The sequence below is a fragment of the Panthera tigris genome, chromosome E1, assembly GCF_018350195.1.
Source record: "Panthera tigris isolate Pti1 chromosome E1, P.tigris_Pti1_mat1.1, whole genome shotgun sequence".
Taxonomy (NCBI): Eukaryota; Metazoa; Chordata; class Mammalia; order Carnivora; family Felidae; genus Panthera; species Panthera tigris.
In genome coordinates, this window is record NC_056673.1 from 27470386 (window position 1) to 27494991 (window position 24606).

At 39.4% G+C, this 24606-nt stretch overlaps 1 protein-coding gene across 5 annotated transcripts; it reads right to left on the reverse strand.

The window, feature by feature from the left end:
* PRR11 (proline rich 11) lies at positions 1–24504 on the reverse strand. 5 transcript variants are annotated; one of them, XM_042966440.1, is made up of 10 exons: positions 24235–24504; positions 13529–13661; positions 10191–10341; positions 9826–9948; positions 6573–6833; positions 4800–4898; positions 3957–4069; positions 2025–2084; positions 1840–1936; positions 1–1005 (listed from the first exon to the last, which is right to left on the reverse strand). In XM_042966440.1, exons 2-10 carry the CDS (start codon positions 13654–13656, stop codon positions 937–939), a joined length of 1101 nt encoding a protein of 366 aa, XP_042822374.1. In that variant the 5' UTR covers positions 13657–13661; positions 24235–24504; the 3' UTR covers positions 1–936. The 5 variants fall into 5 exon arrangements, with proteins under 5 accessions (XP_042822374.1, XP_042822376.1, XP_007086792.2 ...); XM_042966442.1 differs by lacking the exon at positions 24235–24504 and adding an exon at positions 24113–24124; XM_007086730.3 differs by lacking the exon at positions 24235–24504 and adding an exon at positions 22192–22218.
* Between the last annotated feature and the right edge of the window lie 102 nt (positions 24505–24606).

The following is a 24606-nucleotide window of genomic DNA, read 5'->3' on the forward strand; positions in this document are numbered from 1 at the left end:
TTGTTTACCTGAAATTCAAATTTGTTATATATTTGTTTTTGTTAAATCTGGCAACCCTGGAGTGGTGGGAAAGAACAAAAATCCAGTGAGGTGTGCATTATTACTGGTATTGAAACAATAGGCTGATGAGGACAGGAATTAGGTCTCAAAGTGAATCTGCTATGGACTTCAAATAATCCTTGGCAGGCCACTGGGGAAAATACAAGGTTCATGTTGAGGTCCTTGTAAAACTTATATTTAGCTGCATGAATGTGGACAGCAAATATCAACGAAAGGAATATCTCAGACTTCAGTGAGCCAGATAGAACTACCTAGATATCATTTCTAAATGCTAGAAATGATATGTTCTAAATTTTAAGGTTATATTGGACATTTTGCTTCACATCCTTTTGGAAAATAACTGGGTTGGGACGGGGAAAGGTCTTACCTCTTAACTGTTTATAGTAAACAGAAAACAAATCATTTATTTGATTTCTGTTTACTATCAGACTTTTTTACTGATCAAGTCTGTATCACTTAGAGAATGCATTAGCGTTACGGGATGAAATACTTTTCTTTTTAATTACCTGAGGATACGGAAGATGAATGGGGACCAGTTTACTTTAATGTCATAACTCTACCTATTGAATACAAATCTGTTATCTAGTTAAATGTGAACAACCTCTCCAATCTAATTGGGTGATTCCAGGATCAACATCACTTTGGGGATTGCATTTTCCTATCTGTTCTCTTATTGATCATGCAAACTAAATAATATCCAAATACTCACTTTGTATCATAGTATGTATGGGGGCTCCACACATACTTTAATTCTTTAGATGGAATTATATATTAGTATAATTACTTATACCTACTCTACTGTATTAAAAAAAAGGATTGGGGTGATTTTATCTATGTATTTTATGGATCATCACACGGAGTCAGGCTGACTTGACATCAGTTTTGTTCATCAAAGCTGTTTGTAGAAAGTGGCAGAGTTTGAGTTGGGCTTCTAGGGTGAGCCATCTATGGAAAAAAAAAAAGGTCCCAGTTATAATATGAATTATGTTCCTGTGGCCAACACAGTTCTCCTTCCTCACTAACAGAATCCAATGCAGCCAGACTCTAAAAACCACTTTTCCCACTTTCTTTCATATAGTCAGAAGTTCCTGGATAGCACCTTCTGATGAGGAGTAGCTTAGCTAGCACACCCTTTTGCCCTTTGCCTTTCACCTATCTTGCCTAGAATGCGGACACCAGGCTTCAGGAGGTATAGGCATTCTTCACCATGAGGATAAAAGCCACACCTTAAGGATGGAAGAGCAGTCGGGGCACCTGGGTGGCTCAGTTGCTTAAGCATCCCACTCTTGATTTCAGCTCAGGTCATGATCTCACGGTTCGTGGGTTTGAGCCCTGTGTGAGATTCTGCACTGACAGTGCGGAGCCTACTTGGGATTCTCTCTCTCCCTCTTTGCCCCTCCCCCACTCACTTACATGCACTCTCTTTCTCTCAAAATAAATAAATAAAAATCCTTTAGATGGGCTCTTGGGTGGCTCAGTTGGTTAAGCATCTGACTTTGACTCAGGTCATGATCTCACAGCTCGTGGGTTCAAGCCCTGTGTCAGGTTTGAGCCTGGCGTTGGGTTCTGTGCTGACAGCTGAGAGCCTGAAGCCTGCTTCTGATTCTATGTCTCCCTCTCTCTCTCTGCCCCTCCCCCTGCTCATGCTCTGTCTCTCTCTCTCTCTCTCTCAAAAATAAATAAACATTAAAAAAATTAAAAAAAAATCCTTTAGAATATGATTCTAAATAAATGATTTTGAAGAAAAGGAAAAATTTTATTTTTTTCCTAAAGGTTTACCTGAAACTTTCTCCTCAAGGCCCGGGTCATTACTGGAGTCAGTCCAGTTCCTGTATCCATATTTTCTTTATTCGTAAGTGGGGTTCCACCTGGGCTCCTGCAAAGATAATGAAAATATTACAAGCTGTGTTATATGCCAATTTTTCAAGTGGATTAGAAAGCATAAAGATAAGAGAGCGTATTACCTCTCTACGTCAACTTTTCTAAGTAGTTTCCGCAGATCTATCTGGCTTTTACCAGGAGTACTGATGAAATAAAAATATAAAAGTTAGAGCTTGCCAGATTTTATCATTTTTCCCAAAGCAAAGCAGTCATTTCTACAGGCAACATCCTAGAAAGTAGTTCTATGTTACATTAAAAAATAGCAGTAGAGGGGCGCCTGGCTGGCTCAGTTGGTAGAGTGTGTAACTCTTGATCTTGGGATCGTGAGTTCAAGGCCCACTTTGGGAATGGAAACTACTCAAAAAAAAAAAAAAAAAAAAAAAGCAGTAGATGCTGATAGGAACATAAGGCAATATAATCGTCCTAATAAGTAATACTTCTTGCCTCAGTAATTATACATTTATGATTCCATCTTAGGGAGGAACTCAGCTATGCACACAGATTATGGACAAGGATGTTCACTGAAGAGGTAGAAATAAATCATAAACAACCTAAATGTCTCAAAACAGGAGTTTATCTATAAAACTTACATATAATGAACTGCATATATTAAAGAAGCAAAAATGATGATTTAAACTGATTTTTAGGGTGCTTGGGTAGCTCAGTTGGTTGATTGTCTGACTCTTGATTACAGCTCAGGTCATGATCTCATGGTTCATTAGATCAAGCCCCACATCGGCCTCTATGCTGACAGCATGGAGCCTGCCTGGGATTCTCTTTCTCTCTCTCTCTGCCTTGCCCTACTAGCTCCAACTCTTTCTAAATAAACAAACAAACAAATAAACAAACTAAAAAACATAAAACCCAAAACAAAAAAAAACCCCAAAACTTTAAACTGATTTTTAATGAGATGAGGAAAGTTCTTGACACATTAAATGGGAAAAGCCTTAAATTGTATGTACAATATGATCATATACAGGTACACAAACAAGTACATACACACACACACACATTTCATTCATTCTAAGATATACTAGTTTTCATATCTTATTATTTCTGAAATTGGACTGCTCCTAAAATTCTTGATAATATTTTGGGGCACCTGGGTGGCTCGGTCATTTAAGTGTCCAACTTCAGCTCAGGTCATGATCTCATGGTTCGTGAGTTCGAGCACCCCATCTGGCTCTGTGCTGACAGCTCAGAACCTGGAGCCTACTTCAGATTCTGTGTCTCCCTCTCTCTCTGCCCCTATCCCACTTGTGCTCTGTCTCCATCTATTAAAAATGAATAAACATTAAAAAAAATTAAAATTCTTGATAATATTTCAAGAATAATATACTCAAGAATAATAAAAAAAAATTCTTGATAATATTTCTTTCCCCCATCCACTATTTTTTTTTTTAGTAATCTTCTGTGCCCAACATGGGCCTTGAACTCATGACCCGGAGATCTAGACTTGTAACACTCTACCAACTGAGCAAGCCAGGTGCTCCCCCACAAACCCACTATTAAATCAATGGTGTATCTTAACAATAAATAGCATCATGAAATGGAAATAATAGAGTAGACACCTATACAAAGATTACAATGCTAAACAATAATATGTTAACAGTGACTATCTTTTTTTTTTTTTAATTTTTTTTTTAACGTTTATTTATTTTTGAGACAGAGAGAGACAGAGCATGAACAGGGGAGGAGCAGAGAGAGAGGGAGACACAGAATCTGAAACAGGCTCCAGGCTCTGAGCTGTCAGCACAGAGCCTGACGTGGGGCTCGAACTCACGGACCGTGAGATCATGACCTGAGCTGAAGTCGGACACTTAACCGACGAGCCACCCAGGCGCCCCAACAGTGACTATCTTTAATCATACGGTTATTTGAATGATTGTTTTCTTTAAACTTTTCTGTGGATTTCCATTTTTCTACAATGAGCATATATAACTTTTAAAGTTAGAGATAAGCAAAAAATCATTCTTTTAAGTAACAGTAGAGCACAACACAGTACAGTTGCTTACATTAAGACATTTGTAACTCGAGTTGATAGCACTTTGGAGTTGGGTTTCAGGGTGACATGCTGCAGGTCAGAGACAGTAACTAGTGGATTCCGTGTCTTTGGTGATGATACAAGCTTTAAATAAAAAAATGAGACAGTATCAAAACACACTTAAAAATGTCATTCAAAATATAAATATGCTGAAACAATGAATATTTGGATGCTGAGTATGTGTAAGATATATCTACTATTCTACTCAACTTGTATCCCAAAACTTCAGAGTATGTCTCTACCTCTTTAGACTAATGGTTGGTAGATAAAATTGAGGTTTCATCTCATGGAAACCTCTGCTCCAAAAGAGCCAAGTGTAGGAAGAAGCAAATGTGCTGGCTGAAGCATAAAAGAAGAAAGATGAAGCAGAGGTCCAAGTAAACCACTAGCTTGTACACCCGTGGAGCCACAGGTGTAGACATAAGGAAAGCCAGAGGCCAGGAATGCTGGTACCAATTGTTGCACTGCATGCCTACTTTCTAGAGCTTGATTCAATGGATCTAGAACATTCATCACCATTTGGTTGCAGTGACCACTTTTGAGAGACTCGCCTTGCTCATACCAAAATAGTGTCTTTTGGTCCTTTGCTCTGAACCTGTGACTTTTGGGACTGATTCTGTTTTCATTTGTGGCTGAATGTAACACATGTACAATAAATCCTCTCTTCTGCTGTCTTAGCTGAACCAAAAAAACCCCAAAACATCAAATACTTACCACAGAATGGCTTCTATACATAAGACTTATGCTTATTTTCCAGAAAGAGACAACCAGGTTAAAAGCTGAAAGACCATGTGTATGGTCAGTGACATCTTACCTTCTTCCTTTCATCAAAACACTGTGTCTTCTTTAATTTCACAGTCAGTAGATCTTCAACTGTTATTTGCATGGGTCCATCTTTTTTTAATGGTCCAGCCTTAAAATACATAGAGAGGTTACAATTCAGATTGTAACCAGGATATCTAGTCAAATACAAATCCAAACCTAGTTTTTAAAGGCTCATTTAATGGGGCGCCTGGGTGGCTCCGTTGGTTACGTGTCCGACTTCAGCTCATGAGTCATGAGTTCGAGCCCTGCGTCGTGCTCTGTGCTGACAGCTCAGAGCCTGGAACCTGCTGCGGATTCTGTGTCTCCTCTTTTTCTGCCCTTCCCCACTTGCACTCTGTCTCCTTCTTTCTCTCAAAAATAAATAAACATTAAAAAAAAGTTTTTAAAGACTCATTTAAATATTAATGCTTATTTACACTAGGAGCCTATTAAATCCTTTCCATTCAATAAAAAATGATGACGTTTTCAGTACCCATGGATGCTAATGCTATTGCAAAGTATTTATCAAAATGTAAGGCTTTGATAGTACATAAGAGATGGGCTAGTTCCCTGCAGCTATACATCTTCCTCAGGAGTCACTATAATAAGACAGGGGTTGAAGGAGTTCCTCAGGGGCACCACAGTGACTCAGTTGGTTAAGCATCCAGCTCTTGATTTCAGCTCAGATCATGATCTCATGATTTATGGGATTGAGCCCCACCTCTGGCTCTATGCTGACAGTGCGGAGCCTGCTTGGGATTCTCTCCCCCCCCCCTCTCTGCCCCTCCCCAGCTCACGAGCTCTCTCTCTCTCTGAAAATAAATAAAAAAATATACATTAAAAAAAAAAAAGGAGTTCCTCAAATCAAAGTGAAATTTTGCTTGAATTACCTAAAAAGATGATTCAGTTCCCATAGAACAAGAATGTGTAGTCAGAGAGGTATACATTATGGCAAACATAACAATAGAGTCTGGATTTATTTAACTCAGCCATTTTAAACCAAATGCATCTGTAGTGAAAATCCAGCAGATTTTAAAACAGGGTCATGTTTATCTTAGTGATACACAAATATTCTGATCCCCTTGGCAGATAACTAATTAATGGAGACTGGTCTTCCAGTCTAATGACAATATACTTGAGGATCCATCACTTCTCTTTATTCTGACTTTACTCACTAAGCCATCTTCTGTTCTTACTTTGGTTTCCCAGGGTGGCTTTGCTTTTGGTAAAAAGATATTATGACAATCCATTAGGAATATTCCAGTCTACTGGGTTTCATTCATTTATCCTTAAAAAAAAATCACTTTTATTTCTAAATCCAGCTTTTGTGAGTTCCTATGGGTCTGAGTTTTTAAAAACATAATTGACATAATTAAGATATGGAATCAGAAAAAAAATGTGGCTTCCTCTTAAGGGCCTTAGCTTAGTCTTAAAAGTCTGCCTTGCTTAAAAAAAATTTAAAATTTTAAAAATTAAAAAAAAAAAAAAAGGGCAGAGGTGGCGCCTGGGTGGCTCAGTTCGGTTAGGTGCCAGACTTGGGCTCATATCGTTATCTCACGGTTTGTGGGTTTGAGCCCCGCATCAGGCTCTGTGCTGACAGCTCAGAGCCTGGAGCCTGCTTCAGATTCTGTGTCTCCCTCTCTCTCTCTGCCCTGCCCCAACTTGCACTCTGTCTCTCTCAAAAATAAATAAACATTAAAAAAAAATTTTTTTTAAAGGCTGCCTTGTTTTACTCCTACATTATACACTGACCAAAACACATCATTACTGGATTGTTTCCTACCTGAAGTGCTTTAGTGCGACTGGATTTTCTGAGCAGCAAAGGTGCTACAGGTGGTGGAGGTGGAGGTAGAGGAGGAGGTGGAGGGGGTGGAGGCGGAGGTGGAAGAGGAGGAAGATGGGTGGCTGGCTGTGGCAGCGTGGGAGGAAGTACAGCTCTAGATTCTCCAGGGGTGGTTGGAGCACAGGCAGGCACATTTGTAAGTTTACCACTTATGTGACATGTCTGACCACAGTTTGGGCAGGAAGAATTTTCCAAGATAGCCTGTAAGAAAACATTACATTTGGCAAATAAATAACAGATTAATTTGGTTCTTGAGGCTCAGAGTCATCAAGATAATAGCTACCATGTACTGAATGCTTTCTCAGCACACTATGTGTTTTATAATGTTTTCTCATTTATCACAAGCTCATTCACTCATTCATTCATCTATTCATTCACGTATTTGTTTTGTGTGTGCTATATGCCAGGCACTATGGGTACAATGTGAATTCTGTTTGTCATATCATGGAGCTGACAGTCTGGTAAGGAAGACAGACATTAAACACACACATACTCAGAACAAAACAAAATAATGCTTCAGTGAAAACAGTGAATTGTGCTGTGATCATGAATAGTGAGAAACCTGGGGAGTGATATTTAGCCATAATCTCAAGGATGAATTGTGACTTACCAGGTCTCAAGGGAGATAAGGTCTGGGGAAAGAAAGTTCTTGGCAGAGGCAAAAGTACTTAATGCAGCCAAGACTACAGTATACTCAAGGAACTGATAAAAAGGCCAAGTGGATGGAACATGAATGTTATGAGCTGAATCGTATCCCCTACTCCCCTCCCAACTCATATGTTGAAGCCCTAATCCAAGTACCTCAGAATGACTTTGGAGATAGAGCCTTTAAAATGATTAAGTTAGGGGTGCCTGGTGGCTCACTGGGTTAACTGTCTGACTTCGGCTCAGGTCATGATCTCACAGTTTGTGAGTTTGAGCCCTATGTCAGGCTCTGTGTTGACACCTTGGAGCCTGGAGCCTGCTTCGGATTCTGTGTGAACCTCTCTCTGCTCCTCTCCCACTGTTCTTGCTCTGTCTCTCTCTCTCTCTCAAAAATAAATAAATCACATTAAAAGAAAAGGAAGTGATTGAGTTAAAATGAGGCTGTTAGGGTGGGCTCTCATCCAATTTGACAGATGTCCTTATAAAAAGAAGAAATTTGAACACACAGGAGAAACACCAGGGATGTGTGTGCACAGAGAAAAGACCATTTGAGGACACAGTGAGAAGGCAAGCCAAAAGAGAGAGGCCTAAGAAGAAACCAACTCTGCCAACACTTTGGTGTTAACTTCTGGCCTCTAGAACTGTGAGAAAATAAATTTCTGTTATATAGGCCACCTGGACCATGCTACTTTATCATGGCAGCCCTTGCAAATGAAATTAGTTTCCTATGGCTGCTGTATTGAATTATCACAAACTTTGCGTCTTAACACAATTGAAATTCAGTGTTTTAAAGTTTTATTTATTTAAGTAATCACTACACCCCATGTGGGGATTGAAGTCACAACCCTGAGAACAAAAGTTGCATGCTCTTCTGACTGAGCCAGCCAGGTGCCCCTGAGATTCATTTTTTTTCAGTGCTAGAGGCTAGAATTCCAAAATCAAGGCATCAGCAGGGCTGTGCTAGCTCCCAATGCTCTAGGGAAGAATCTGTTCCTTACCTCTTCCTGTTTTGGGTAGCTGGGGCCATTCCTGGGCTTGGGAATATGTCATTCCAATCTCTGCCTGTGGTCCCACTGCTCCTCCTTTCCTCTGTGCATGCTCTACTCTATCTCTTTTATAAGGACATTCATCATTGGATTTAGGGTCCACCCAGATACCAGTTTATGATCTCCTCATCTCCAAATCATTAACTTAAGGGGTGCCTGTCTGGCTTAGTTGGCAAAGTATGCAACTCTTGATCTTGTGATCATGAGTTTGAGCCCCATGCTGGGTGTAGAGATTTCTTAAAAATTAAAGTCCTTAATTTAATTACATGAGTAAAGATCTTTTCCTCAAATAAGGTAACATTTACAGGTTCCAGGGATTAAGACTTGGACAGATCTTTTGGAGGCCATCAATTCAGCCCGCTATAGATGATATCATCCTCATTTTATAGCTGAGGAAACTGAGGCCCAGAGGAATGAGGTGATTTGCCTTTCTTCCTCTGTCTAATTCATTTTGAGGTATAAATTCTGGGAGAAGGGTTGTAATCCCAGAAGTTTCACTCCAAAACAGTAAGTGCAATGTTTATTTTTTGAGTTCTAGATGTTGAAAGTAAGGGCCTTGCTTAGGGGAGTTTGGAGAGAGTGGATATTTATAATTTTTTTCTGCCTATATCAATCAAGGAAATAGAATCATCCCGAGTATTTAAAAGCGGGGGGGGGGGGGGGAATAAATAAAAATAAATAAATAAAAGAGGAAGAATATAATGTAGGCAGTTGGTTACACTGATGATGAATGAGCTGAAAAGCACACGGGGGACACTGAGGCAGCCCAGAGATTAGCAACAGTAGAAAGCCATTGAATACCCTGAGGCTGGAGGGACAAAGGGAAGAGCAGTATAACCAGATCTCTGGAGGTGGGTTAATCCAGAGAATCAAGAAACAGGTAGACTTACCTGGAGCAAGCTAGAGTGAGAGAGACAACATCAACCATCACTGGAGAAATTGCCCAGTGCAGAGAATGAAGACGCAAAACACCCCACCTCCCCTCCAGCTCTAGTCTCTCATCAATGTCTCCCATTAGCCCAGCACAACCAGGAACCAGGTGACATGGAGCTCGGGAAATACAGCCTGTGCGGTTAGCCCCCTGCAGTACAGAACAGAGCCTTGAAGCCTAAGGAATGGATCTGAGGACAAACAGGCCCAAGATTAGCACTTACTTATACCCATCTCTCCTTCTGGTAAAAGCATAATGGAATTTCTATGGGGGATAACGCCTGCCCTCCTTCCCTAATTCTGGATTGCTTTTTTATTTAACAGTACCAACCTTCAGGGGCCCCTGGGTGGCTCAGTCGATTAAGTGGCTGAGTCTTGATTTCAGCTCAGGTCATGGTATCACGGTTTGTGGGTTCGAGCCCCACATCAGGCTCTGTACTGACAGCATGGAGCCTGCTTGGGATTTTCCCTTTCTCCCTCTCTCTCTGCCCCTCCCCTGCTCTCTCTCTCTCTCAAAATAAATAAATAAAACTTAAAAACAAAATAAAACAAAACAAAACCCAATACCAAACCTTCAGAGTTTCCTGGAGCTTGCATAATTGATTTTCTAAAATGCAAAACCGTTGTTTCAGACTGTGAAGTTCTCGGTGGCAGAAACGGGATGGAAAGATGGTGTCTTTCAACACTTCTAAACTCTGAAATTAAAAAAATAAACAAGGCTGAATTCTATAAGCAGCATGATAAAGACAGGAAAAAAGAGACAAGAAAGTGGTTTGATGTATGTTTTACAGAAGCAAAGGCATACATGACCTCATAATTTCATCTTACCTGAGCTTGGCCTGAGTGTTGTGCTGACCTGAGCATACACACATGTGAACATACACACCAAATATGTAGGAAAACAATATTGCTGAAAATAGGTATGTCAAACCCATACCTGGGCCATGCAGTTCTGGCACCAGTTGTATATAGACCACACTCTATTTGTCCAAAGTTTTACTGTATCTTTGATATTGGGAAATTTGAAGTTCCAGGATGATCTTATCCAGCTTCTGCTAAGGGGTATATCTGCTGAAGGAGTAACCACTCTGTAGGAAAAACAAAACCAAACAAATAAAAAACTCCTGAGTTGGAGTAACAGCTTCTGGTTAAAGAACAAGCTAGTTTTATATAATATGACTCAGGAGCAGAGCCCACCTACATAAAGCCAAATTCTGCATTAAATTCTAGAGTTTTGAGATCCACAAATTATTTTGTAAAGCAAATAGATTGTAATAAATAAAATAAATAGCAAATAAAGAGGCATCATCGGGGGGACACCTGGGGGTTCAGTCGGTTAAGTGTCCGACTTCAGCTCAGGTCATGATCTCATGGTTCATCATGTTTCATGAGTTCAAGCCCTGCATCAGGCTCTATGCTGACAGCTCAGAGCCTGGGGCCTGCTTCAAATTCTGTGTCTCCCTCTCTCTCTCTGCCCCTTCCCTGCTCATGGTCTGTCTCTCTCTTTCAAAAATAAATACACATTAAAAAAAAAAAGAGAGAGGCATCAGGAATTCAGTAATGAACAAAATAGATAGAAACCCTGCCCTCACTGAACTTACATGTCATGAAAGAAAGGTAAAAGTAAGTAAATAATACATATGGGTTGCTATTTAGTGAATACTGTAAGGAAAAGGATATATCAAGAGAGAAACATTGGGTGGAGGTGAAATTGTAGGTAGGGTGGGCATTGAAGTCTCACTGAGAAGGTGACTTTTGAGAAAAAAAACCTTAACAAAGTAAAGAAGCTAGCAACACGGGTGTCTGGCTGGATCAGTGGCAGAGCATGCAACTCTGTTTTTTTTTTTTTACTTTATTTATTTATTTTGAGAGAGAGAGGAGAGGGAGAATCCCCAGCAAGCTAGGAGCTGTCAGCTGTCATTAGGGAGCCTGACACAAGGCTTGATCTCACAAACCATGAGATCATGACCTGAGCTGAAACCAAGAGTCGGCCGCTGAGCCAACTGAGCCACCCAGGTGCCCTGAGCATGCGACTCTTGATCAATGGATCAATGGTCATGAGTTCAAGCCCCACTTTGGGCATGGAGCCTACTTAAAAAAAAAAAAAAAAAAAAAAAAAAAAAAAAAAAAAATTGGAGGGGCGCCTGGGTGGCTCAGTCAGTTGAGCGTCCGACTTTGGCTCAGGTCATGATCTTGCGGTTTGTGGGTTCGAGCCCTGCGTCGGGCTCTGTGCTGACAGCTCAGAGCCTGGATTCTGCTTCGGATTCTGTGTCTCCCTCTCTCTCTCTGCCCCTAACCCACTCGCGTTCTGTCTCTGTCTCTCTCAAAGATAAATAAACATTTTTTTTTAAATTTAAAAAAAAATTGGAGAAGTCAGCAATACAAATATCTGGGAGAAGAGCATTCCAGGCAAGGGTAAGAGTAAGGGCAAAGGCCCTGAGATGGCAACTTGTCTGAGGTGTCTAGGGAACAGCAAGGAGGCCAGGATGACTAGGGTGGAGAAACTGAAGGTAGGGGATTAGGAGATAATGTCAAAGTCAGATCATAAAGGCCTAGTAGGTCAAACAAAGGATTTTAATTTTTACTCTGAGAGAGGAAGACATTGGAGAGTATGTATATTTGTATGTATGTATATATGATTTAATGAAATGTAATCTCTATGTCTAAGATGGGGCTTGCACTCAGGACCCCAAGATCAAGAGTCACATGCTCTTCCAACTAAGCCAGGAAAAGCTGCTGGAGAGTTTTAAGCAGAGGGGCAATTTGACGTGATTTTTAACAGACTCACTCTGACTACTGTGTTGAAATATGCTGCAGAGGGCAAGGGCAGAAGCAGGAAGACCAGCTAGGGGGTGTTTTTAATATTCAAGAGAGATAGAGAAGAGTTAGGATAATATCATGATTAACGCTTTTTGAGGGCCTGTTTATTTAAAAATTTTTTCTGTAAAGAGAGTTATAACAACAAAATATATAAAGTATTTTATTTTGAAACTCAGTATCCTAGGATTCCTATGACTTAAGAGCCTCTTTCAATAGCACATCTAAACCTAAGTCCCAGAGAATAATTGACCAAACCAAAACTAAGATTTAAATTCTAGTCCTATACCCCTCTTTCATCACTTAGCAGATTTATACAATTAAATTGACTAGGGAAGAAGAAAATAGTCAATCTGTGCATCTCCAATACAATTCTGTGATTTTTACTCTTGAACTATGTTCACCACATAAAATCCAGGATGCTCAGTGAAAATTTTATTTCAGATGAAGGATGAATAATTTTGTAATATAAGTATATTGCAAATGTTGCATGGTACAATATTAAAAAAATTATTGTTTATCTGAAATTCAAATTTAATTGGGCATTTTGTGTTTTTATTTGCTAAATCTGGTAATTCTGATATGGGAAACAAAGGCAAATGAAAAATTAGATTTTCATCTTGCCTACAGCCCATTGACAAGTTCTTGAAATACAGTGACCTTTCTCTGGGAGCTCAGCTGCTTCGATATTGACACTTTGGGCAAAAAGCAATTTTAGCTTAATATTATCCTGACCTCCCAGGATCCTATAAATCTTCTTTAGCATATGAAAATCCCTTTGGAAACTTCCTTTATCTCTGCTCCCCCAAGATATATGTTAGCAATCATTCTCCAAACATATTGCCCACCGATAAACATCTAAAGGTCTCACGACTAAGGTTTTACTAGACAGTTAGTAAATGACTTTATCCTAACAGCAGCTAGCCCCTCAAGGTCCTGGAAACCTTGCCTCCAAATTCCTTAGAGACTTATGCTATCTCTAACTCCCTCCCCACTTGAAAGTATACAATCTGTCACCCAACACAACCTCAGTGCAGCTCTTTCTGCCCATGGGTCCTGTCCCTGTGCTTTAATTAAGCCATCTTTTTGCACTTAAGAGGTCTCAAGAATTCTTTCTTGGCCATTGGATCTGAACCCCAACATTTTCAACATCAACCCTATCCTTAATAGATTAGATTTTTAATATTTTTTCTGTTCTTTCTTTCTTTATTTTTTAATTTTTTTTTTTTTAACGTTTATTTATTTTTGAGACAGAGAGAGACAGAGCATGAACAGGGGAGGGGCAGAGAGAGAGAGGGAGACACAGAATCGGAAGCAGGCTCCAGGCTCCGAGCCATCAGCCCAGAGCCCGACGCGGGGCTTGAACTCACGGACCGTGAGATCGTGACCTGAGCCGAAGCCAGACGCCTAACCGACTGAGCCACCCAGGCGCTCCTCTGTTCTTTATTTAAACCTTACCTTTCTGGTGAGGGTAGCTGAGGAGGAGGTATAATTAGCTTGGGCTGAAAGTGAGAGACTTCTCTTTTTTTGAATAATCTTTTGGCTTTGGCTTTTAGCTTTCTTCTTCGTTGCTTGAACTTGGGCATGATTTCTGTAGAGAAAAAATTTTTTTACATTTTTTATTTTAGAATTATATATACATATAGAAAATGCACAAATCTTAACAGTACAGTTCAATGAATTATCACAAAGTGAACACATCCTTGTAACCAACCACCGTCGTTAGGAAATACATTGCTACTAGCATCCTGGAAGTCCCCTGAAGTGAAGAAAAATTTAAACCCAGATTTGAAGTATCTTTAGAGAGACTCAGCTTTGGCATTATATTACTCTCTAATTTTGTTTTGCTTGTCTTGCTTTTCTTCATTAAGTCAAGTGTATTTCCCTTTCTTATATAACAGAGAAAACGGCTCTAGTTGGTATTAAAAGAAGATTCTTTACCAGTAACATTTACTGAGCATCCACTGTGATAGGTAGAGTAGGTAGTGGAAGAAACAAATTTAACCATTGAATGTCCACTTACTTTTATGCACCTTCACATACATTTTTTCAGTGACTCTTCACTGAATAAATCCTGCAAGATTTTATCCCTGGGGAAGATGATTTTTATTCCTATTTTTACATAAAAGTAAACTGAGACAGGGGCGCCTGGGTGGCTCAGTCGGTTAAGCGTCCGACTTCGGCTCAGGTCATGATCTCATGGTCTGTGAGTTCGAGCCCCGCGTCGGGCTCTGTGCTTACAGCTCAGAGCCTTGGAGCCTATTTCTGATTCTGTGTCTCCCTCTCTCTGACCCTCCCCTGTTCATGCTCTGTCTCTCTCTGTCTCACAAATAAATAAACGTTAAAAAAAAATTAAAAAAAAAAAAAAGTAAACTGAGACATAGAAAGATTAGATGATTTGCCCAATGTAAAGCAGTATATAAGTAAGTCTACAAAGACCATATTCTTTCTAACACTCTATCATGCAACAGTAGATTAAATAGGAGATATACAATGTAATAAGTTAGCCCAAATCTAAGACATGGGTGCTTCAAAACATTTATTTTAAAGCATTTTAAAACACCATCTAGTGGTAGATTTTAATCTAGATTCTTTTCTGAGGAAAATTAAGTCAGAGCTAGTTTGATGAGAAGAAGGGCTTTGCTGGTTTCAGTTGTTGCTACCTGAAGAACAAAGATGTCTTTATTCAAGTAGCAGAAATAAAAATGGTCTCAAGGGCTGGGCCTCCTTCCTTTCAAACTTACATTTGAATAGGAACAATTGGCCTTTAAAATACACATTCATTCCACTTTTGTTCACCCAGTAACCTTTCAATAATTGGTATGCAGTTCTAGGCTTGCTCAGCTCTCAGATTGCACTGGTTGAAGAAACCCAGCCTTTTACCCGCTGTGGATTGTAAAAACCCAGAAGCGGCTTACTGTAGTTCTAAGAGCTTTGGACTTTCAGAGGGCACCCCTAATGGCAATGGGTGACAGTGCATATTATCAACAGCTCTTCCAGGAGTAAAGTTTCCTTATAGCATCTTAATTGAATTGATGCCAGGGCTCAAACTAACAGTGTTTCCTTAATTGTTCTTAGAGGCTTGGGAGACACACTGAAAAATACTTAGCTGACTTCACCTTTATTATATCACTTCTCCTTCCTGCTGAAATAATAAAAGAAGGCCAAGCAAGGATTGTTAAATACAAAGGATGGCTAAAGGATTGATTGATTTTTTCTAAACAAACTTAAAATAACACAAAACCAAAATACTCTGAATGAAGAAGTTTAGGGAAGCCTCAGAGGAAGCGGCAATCTTGTGGTTGCCTGAAAAGAAGATTAAACCTCATCAAACTCATGCCCACAACTTTCTATGGAGAAATGTCACTGGGAACCTCTCTCTAAGGTGCAGAGTTCATTGGTTGAAATCCCCAGAACCTGAGACTTCCATGGTAAACTCCTCTTCCTTGTTTTCTATCTGCCCTCCTCTACACAGCCCTCCCCCTTCTGTTCCCTCTCTCCCTTTGATGTCTTTTGTTAGACATCACACTGACACAGAGAACTGGCCTCCTGCCTCTTTTTTCCCTTACTCTCACCAATCCCTTAGTTATAAAAATAGATTTTAAAGAAAGGAGCTGGACATTCTCATTTAAACTTGGCTCTATACCTTTATCTCCACTCCAGTGGTGTGCTGGGATTGGCATCAACTGTTACCGTTTCAGGAAATCTGTGAGTTAGTTGTTAAACACATCCACCATTAAAATTAAGTTATATAATCTTATAATTATATAATTTATATTTAAAATGGTAATAAATATGATGCAAAACTCATCACTTTCTAATGATTTTACTATTATCTATGCTTTTGAGGTTATTTACCTTATTGTATCTATATAGTGAAAATGCTATAGAATGTTCATTTCTGTCCAACCCCATATTCAATGACTTCATACTGAAAACCTGAAATTGCCTATGATGGGAGTATTTACACAACGAATATTAAAAAACACTACAGGGACACCTGGGTGGTTCAGTCAGTTAAGCAACCAATTTAGGCTCAGGTCAGGCCATGATCTCAAGGTTTGTGAGTTACAGCCCCATATAAGGCTCTCTCTTGTCAGTGCAGAGCTGCCTTGGATCCTGTCTCCCTCTCTCTGATTCTTCCCCCACCCCCCGCCACCCCCACCTCAAAAATAAACATTAAAATTTTTTAAAAAACAACAACATTACAAATCAGGGCTTGATTCATTATGTTGTTGATTGTTAAGAAAGTGATAAAGAAAATGTTAATAATGCAGATTAAATTTAAAATCATATCTTGTCTGTAATTGTTATATTGTGAATAGCATTAAAAAATTGAGAAATGTTCCAGTATTTGAAAACTAGTATTTGATTCATCAAAGTTGCTTATACAACTGAAGTTCCAAAGAAATCTTTGTGTTTCACTTTATCTTATTCTATAGAATAATAAATGAAAATATCAACTGACATTCCTATTAGGACTATACTTGTTTATAAATTGCAACCATAGGTTGGCTACAGATACAAGAAATCGGTAAAAATCAACAATAGTATTCTCTGAAAATCAGCTGTATATGAAATTTACAAGAAAGAACATTATAGGGGTACCTGGCTGGCTCAGTAAGTTGAGCATATGATGATTGATCTCAGGGTCAGAATTTCAAGCCTCACGTTGGGTGTAGAGGTTACTTAAAAATAAAATCTTAAAAAAAACAAAAAGTCAGTAAAGAAATAAAAAAAAAATTATAAACCCATGAAGCAAAGAATGGGAACAGACTATCACAGATGATGAATGTTGACTAAATTATGGAAAATGGAAAGGAGATGGATGAATGGTAAATGACTTGGCAGAGTAGAAGAGAGGTGAGGCTTGACGGCTGGTGGTAGGGAAGCCAACTGGAAGCAAGATAATTTGTAGAAACTTTAAGAAGATTCTGGACTTGAAGGTACTTAGCACCTTTTAAAGTGTAGGGTGGGGTTAAAATAGGTTTAATTAAGTCATTATAAGGATTGGATAGGCCTCTGGAGTCTGTCTCCCAGTCCTGGTAGCCAGGCAGCTCCTGGCATTTATGTTCTCTCCTGTAAAGATGGATAGGTTTATTCTCTGGAGAAGTTGAACCGTAGGGGTGTTGAATTGTGGGCCATCAGCCATAGCAATAGCAGAGTCATGTGTGTATCATCATACAGCAGGTAGGGGACAATCCTGAACTCAAAAATGAGACTTTCTAAAAAAAAAAATTTTTTTTTTTTAACGTTTATTTATTTTTGGGACAGAGAGAGACAGAGCATGAACGGGGGAGGGGCAGAGAGAGAGGGAGACACAGAATCGGAAGCAGGCTCCAGGCTCTGAGCCATCAGCCCAGAGCCTGACGCGGGGCTCGAACTCACAGACTGTGAGATCGTGACCTGAGCTGAAGTCAGATGTTTAACCGACTGAGCCACCCAGGCGCCCCAAAAGTGAGACTTTTAATTCCCTTCCTCAGCTCAGCTCCCAGAACACAGGCCACTGATTTTAATTTCGTGACTCAAACCCTCATACCTTTCATTTCCCTTGCAGGAGGTGAGAAGATTCCTCTCCAGGGAAATTGGCTACCCCCAAAAAGGGACCTACAGATACTGACATTTAGGGTCTCCCCAAAATGGCTAAGTGGTTGATCATTTACCCACTGTGGTATCACACAAGTTGATAATATCCACCTACTGTACTTTGAGCTTCCAATTTTTTTTTTTTTTTTTTTGTGACTTCCTCTGACATATAATAGCCAAAGATCATGAATCACTTTAGGAAAGTCTCTAACATGAAAGACAAAGACCAAAATAAACAGAGGGGAAATAAAAGTATTTCCATTTCAGAGGAAATGGAAAGAATATAGGAAGCAGAAGAAAACTTAAAAATTTTCAGAAAGTGGGATATTGCAGGGACACCTGGGTGGCTCAGTCAGTTAAGTGTCTGACTCTTGATTTCGGCTCTAGTCATGATCTCATGGTTCATGAGATTGAGACTGGCGTTGGGCTCTGCACTGACAGCATGGAGCTTGCTTGGGATTCTCTCTCCCTCTGCCTCTCTCTCTCCAAATAAATAAATAAACTTAAAAAAAAAAAAAGAAAGAGAGAAACTGTATTCATGAAACAAGAAGGATGAAAAAAACTCTTAAAAATTAAAAGCAGTAGAAATTTTAAAAATGTAATACAACAGTTGGAAGATAAAAGTGTTAGGAGAGAACAGAGGAATGGAGAGAATTTTATCAAATAAACAATACAGAAATATTCCCTAGAACTGAAAGACTTGAATTTTCTATTTGAAATGGTCCATTCAGTATAACAAAAGAAGATCCACACTGAGGCATATCATCACAAAAATAAAGAGGAGATTCTAAAGGCTCCATGAGGGGCGCCTGGGTGGCTCAGCTGGTTGAGCGGCTGAGCATCTGACTTCAGCTCAGGTCACGATCTCATAGTTTGTGAGTTCGAGCCCGGTGTCGGACTCTGTGCTGACAGCTCAGAGCCTGGAGCCTGCTTCAGATTCTGTGTGTGTGTGTGTGTGTGTCTCTCTCTCTCTCTGCCCCTCCTCCACTCATGCTGTCTCTCTCCCCTTCAGAAATAAACATTAAAAAAAAAAAAATTAAAGGCTTCATGAGATAAAAAAACAGTATAGATACAGAGGTCTGAGAATAGAATGGCATCAGACTTCAACAGCCACACTTCTGAAGGAAATGTTTTCCATCCTGGAATTTTATAACTGGTCACACTTTTAGTCAAGTGTGAGGACAGCATTAAGATAAACAGTGGCAATTTCCAGGGTAATAGTGGCCAGAAGTCATTGGAAGACAGCTTTGAAGCAGGACTAGGGCAGGAGTCAGCAAACCTTTTCTGTAAAGGGCCAGATAATAAATATTTTGCGCTTTGTAAGCCACCTGGTCTCTACCATAACCACTCAACTCTGCCACTGTAGCATCCAAACAGCTATGGACAGTACTTAAAACAAATGAGTATGGCTGTGTACCAATAAATTTTTTCAATAAATTTTATTTATTGCCACTGAAATGTGAATTTCATATAATTTTCAGGTGTCACAAAATATTCTTCTTTTGATTTTTCTTCAACTATTACAAATTGTAAAAAAAACATTCTTAGCTCATGGGATCTACAAAAACTGTAGTTTGCTAATTCCTGTCTTAGAGCACCCACAGCCAGTGAAGTGAGCAAGACCGATAGCAGGCTTCAGTAACATTGTCTCTAAGGAAAAAAAAGGGAAATCAATAAATTACCTAGTGTATTGACCTTTCTGAGCTGAGTTTACTGTTCTTCTGTAAAATTGGGGCCAAATTATTGATAAATGCTTTTAAAAAAGCATTTAAAAATAAGTAGGAAAACAGTTTTAAAAGAAAAAAATGTAATCATAGTAACACTTATATGTTCAGCTATTACACAGTATTTAGTAGCAAAGCCACTGATTGTTTATTTAGCCAAAAACACGGTATAGGTATATTGTGAAGATAGGAGAGAAAGTGGAAATCAGTAGTTTTCTAATTTATATAAGTGTTTAATACTGAAGAGAAAGAAGGAAAGGAAGGAAGGAAGGAAGGAAGGAAGGAAAGAAGGAAGGAAAGAAGGAAGGAAGGAAAATAGGAAAGAAGGAAGGAAGGAAAGAAAAAAGGAAGAAAAATAGTAAGCATGTCTTTTAGAATCATGGAGGTAAACAACAGAAATAATTATAAGAATGGATAGTAATTGCCTTTGGCAAGTGGGAGTCAGGATTATAAAGAGATGATTTAGAGGACTGCTATTTGTTTCTAACTATAATAAGTCTTGCATTCGACAGTTAATCTCTGGTATATATTATATTTGTATTAAAAAATTAAAGAAAATTTAATGTTTATTTATTTTTGAGAGACAAAGAGAGTGCAAGTGGGGAGGGACAGACAAAGAGAGAGGGAAACAGAATCTAAAGCAGACCCAAGTCTCTGAGCTGTCAGCACTGAGCCTGATGTGGGGCTTGAACCTACAAATTATGTGATCATGACCTAAGTGGAAGCTGGATGCTTAACTGACTGAGCCACCCAGATGCCCCCCTGCCAAAAATGTTTTTAATGTTTATTTATTTTTGAGAGACAGAGAAGAGAGCATGAACAGGTGAGGGACAAAGAGAGGGAGACACAGAATCCGAAGCAGACTCTGGGCTCTGAGCTGTTAGCACAGAGCCCGAAGCAGGCCTCTAACCCACCAACCATGAAATAATGACCTGAGCCAAAGTTGGCTGCTTAACCGACTGAGCCACCCAGGCTCCCCTCTGGTGTATATTATTAGCTAGAAAAATAGAGTACCACCATTCTGAAACTGAGCCATCTCTTTCTAGCCCTTTTCTGGTGGTTTTACCAATGCCCATTCATTCAAATTTCTAAAGAGTCCTATATAGGCTGATGTATGTCATTTTGGAGATAATTTTTCAATGAAAAAAAAAATCTAGGAACTAAATCATATTTTCTCCTTTCTCTTCTGTGTGTGTGTGTGTGTGTGTGTGTGTGTCCCCTGGGCTCTGAGTCATTGTTACTCTAATAACCTTTTAATTAAACACAGTAATTGGCACATGCAGAGAATTGAGAGAATATGTCAAATCTGTCAAGGTAAAAAGGTTCAGTCTGAGATAATTCCTAGATTAGTGTTCCATTCAAAAGTGATAACTGTTCTTTTAAAAAATGAAAGTTAAAGAATTCCTAAATCAAACAAGACACAGAACTCATGCTAAAGTTTGTTTTATTATCATTGCTTTAATAAAAGCATTAGTAGATGTTCTGTAGAGGATAATTGCCTGAAATAATCTGCAACAGTCTTCCTAGGTTAAAACACATATACTTGTCCCTTTCCAGAAAAGTAATGAGACATACAAATTCTTTTTGCTGGACTAAGCAGGATTCCAACTACTAACACTAGATAGAAGCTCATTTTTTTTTTAAGATTACTCAAAGCATTTTTCCTACTTTTTTATTGAAAACTACTATTCCTTCCTTTTTACCTGCCTTGTTTTGAAAAGACTTTAAGATTGATTAAAAACAATATGTACTACCACCCACAAAAAAAAAGGTGGATGAGGAAATGAGATCCATTATAGAATAAAACATATAATATGTATAATATATACTTATATACATGAATTTGAAATATTTATGTGATTCATTCATCCTGTCCTTCCTCTTTCTGTCTTCTAAGTTCAGTTGCTTTTGCCATCTTTCCCATTTTAGATTTTTGCTGTAGTCTATTTTCTCTTACTTTTTTTATTTTGAAAAATTTCAAACCCTGACAAATTTATGATAGTATAATTAATACGCATATGTCAGCACCTGAAACAAATGTAACATTGTGTGCCAACTATACTTCAATAAAAAAATAAATTGAAAATATAAAAAGAAAAAATAAAAGATCATATTTATTCCGGAAAAATATACTCATATACTATTCACCTAAATTTGCTAGTTGTTATCTGTTATCTTTTTTTTTAATTTTTAAACATTTTTGTTTATTTTTGAGAGGCAGAGAGAGACAGAGTGCAAGCGGGAAGGAGCAGAGAGGAGACACAGAATCTGAAGCAGGCTCCAGGCTCTGAGCTCTCAGCACAGAGCCTGATGAGGGGCTCAAACCCATCAACTGTGAGAGCATGACCTGAGCTGAAATCGGATGCTTAACTGACTTGAGCCACCCTGGCGCCCCCATCCCTTTTTTTTAGTAAAAAAAAAATTTGTTTAAAATTTATTCGTTTTTAAGAGAGAGAGAGAGAGAGAGAGAGAGAGACTGTGTGTGAGCTGGGTAGAGACACAGAGAGAGAGGGAGACACAGAATCCAAAGCAGGCTCCAGAGTCTGAGCTGTCAGCACAGAGCCCCATGCAGGGCTGGAACTCACTAACCATGAGATCCTGACCTAAGCTGAAGTCGGATGCCTAACCAACTGAGCCACCCAGGGGCCCTGCCCACCCCCTCCTTTTTTAAGTAGGCTTCTTGCCCAGTGTAGAGCCCAAAGCGGGCTTTGAACTCATGACCTTGAGATAAAAACCTGAGCTGAGGGGGCTCTGGGTGGCTCATTCAGGTGAAGGACACACTTCTGGTTTTGTCTCAGGTGGTGATCTTACCGTTCTTGAGTTCAAGCCTTGCATTGGGCTCTGTGCTGACACTGTGAGGTCTGCTTGGGATTCTCTCTCTGCTCCTCACGTGCTCTCTTTCTCTCAAAATAAAGAAATAAACTAAAAAAAGGAAAAAAAAAAAAAAGACCTGAGCTGAGATGAAGTGCTGGTCGCTTAACTGACTGAACCACCTAAGCGCCCCTCCCAGTGCGCTTAGTCTGATGGCCCTTTGCAGCCTCATCTCTTCTAGTGATTAGGAAACAGTTTGTACTTCAGGTATGGCAAACACCAAATACTTTCTATAATATACTTTCTATAGCCTTTCCCCCTGCTTGGGGTATCCTCCTTCAAGTCAACTTATATAACCTTCAAGATGCTGTTATTTTTACTCACAGATATTTGTTGAGTGCTGATAATCCACCATGGTAGGTAGGTGTGGTAGGTGTTGGGATACAATTCCAAACAAGGCCAACATAGTCTCTATCCGTAAGGAATTTATACTGGCTGAAAATGTCATCTCTTTTCTGCTTCCATAGCATTTTATACACATTCTTATTATAGCATTTATTATATTGCATTGTAATTTGTGTTTGCATGCTTGCCACCCAGCTGGACTGTGAGCTTTTTAAGGTTAGGATAAATTTTACTAAACTTTGTTTCCCCAGGACCAAGAATGCAGCAGGCACTAAATAATTTCAACAAATGAATGAAATAAATCATTCCTGCTAAGTGTTTGCTAACAAGTGGTCTCTTTTTTAGTTAAGGAATATGCTTTAATACAATTAAATTTTGAAAAATCTCTCAGTAAGGGAGGTTTTTAAGTTCTTCAAATCATGCCACTCCTATATATGGTTAAAGGATGGCTCCAAAACTATTTCCAGTAGGAAGGTGAAATAAATAATAGGCTAAGAATTATAGTATTCTGCAGGAGTTGGCACTGCTGCTTCTATTAAAACTTCATCCTAGGGGCGCCTGGGTGGCTCAGTCTGTTAAGCGTCTGACTTCGGCTCAGGTCATGATCTCACAGTCTGTGAGTTCAAGCCCCGCATCGGGCTCTGTGCTGACAGCTCAGAGCCTGGAGCCTGTTTCAGATTCTGTGTCTCCCTCTCTCTCTGACCCTCCCCCGTTCATGCTCTGTCTCTCTGTGTCTCAAAAATAAATACATGTCAGAAAAAAAAAAATAATAAAAAAAAAAACAAAAAAAAAAACACAAAAAAACCTTCATCCTATGATACAAGAAGTGCTTTTGGTCAGGGGGTACTTCCAAAACTGTGACAGCAACGAAAATAAAAATTGCATTTCTTTACCCTCTTCATAAAAACACATTTTTATGGAGGTTTCTTACACTTCTCCGTAAGCAGCTTTCATTCAATTTATCAATTTCCTTTACCAGTTCATTACTCTTGAACATTCATAGGGCTATTTCTGGTACTTGGTTGTATTAAATTTTGTTTTACACTGTGCAACATTGCTTTTTTAGTTTTTGTCTTGTTTCTCTACCGAGATTGCAGCTCCCTAAAATGTAGCCAGCACAGTATTATTAGGCACAAACAAACAGGGCACACTTTTAAAATTGACACTCTCACAAAACGTTAGACAACATTAAGAGCTTATCAAGGAACATAGTAATACTCGCTATCAAGAAATGTACATTCTCAAACTTTAACGTGCATAAGAATCACTAGGGGTGGGGGATCTTGTTAAAATGCATATTCTGATTCAGTAGGTCTGGGTGGAGCCCGATAATTTGCATTGTTAACAAGCGCCCAAGTTATGCAGATACTGTTGGTCTCCGGACAACAGTGAACAGCAAGATCTAAAGGAAGGTGCAAAAAGAAGGTTGACGCTTTGCTCCAAAACATACTTTGCAGAGCGTTAATTAAATGCAAGTATGGTTAGGATGGAGCCAAGCCGAGCACTTCTTACCCACCCTCAAACGTCCTCTTCCCGGCTGTATCTCCCCAAGTACAGCCAAAATCCCCACCTCCGTAAATTGTAAGAACACAAGCAGCAACAGGCCCAGCTACCGAAGGAAGATCTCCCTGCACTTACTAGTCTAAGAGCTCGGGATTAGATGGAGTCCGGGTAGTGGCCTCTCCCTCGCCATGTAGAACAATTCAAAATTAAAACCTTATCACGCAGGGACCAATCGTAGCCAAGGTCTCTTCACGATTCGCGCTCCGGGTACTGTAGGAGCACAGTCTGGTTTGTGATTGGTTAAGATGTCACCACGCACTGGCCAATGAAAGCTGAGGCGCTTCTTGTATGAATAAGTGGAAGGCGGGAGCGAAGGGGAGGGGAAGCAGGAGACCTAAGAAGGTGTGACAGGTTCCTTCTGCTGTTTGTGGAAGCTTTTGTGTAATTGGTTGGCTCTCATTCCGATTATACCAATCGCAGTCTCTTCTCTGCGGAGCCCTAGCTATG

Coding starts and splice junctions, on each gene's coding strand:
- PRR11 (XM_042966439.1), bottom strand. CDS start 16,703: ATGCTCAACTTACTGAGCCAGCCAG. Junction 9,949..10,190: donor GCCAGAACTGCATGGCCCAG/GTATGGGTTTGA, acceptor TTTTAATTTCAG/AGTTTAGAAGTGTTGAAAGA. Junction 1,006..1,839: donor CCTTGAGGAGAAAGTTTCAG/GTAAACCTTTAG, acceptor TTTTTTCCATAG/ATGGCTCACCCTAGAAGCCC.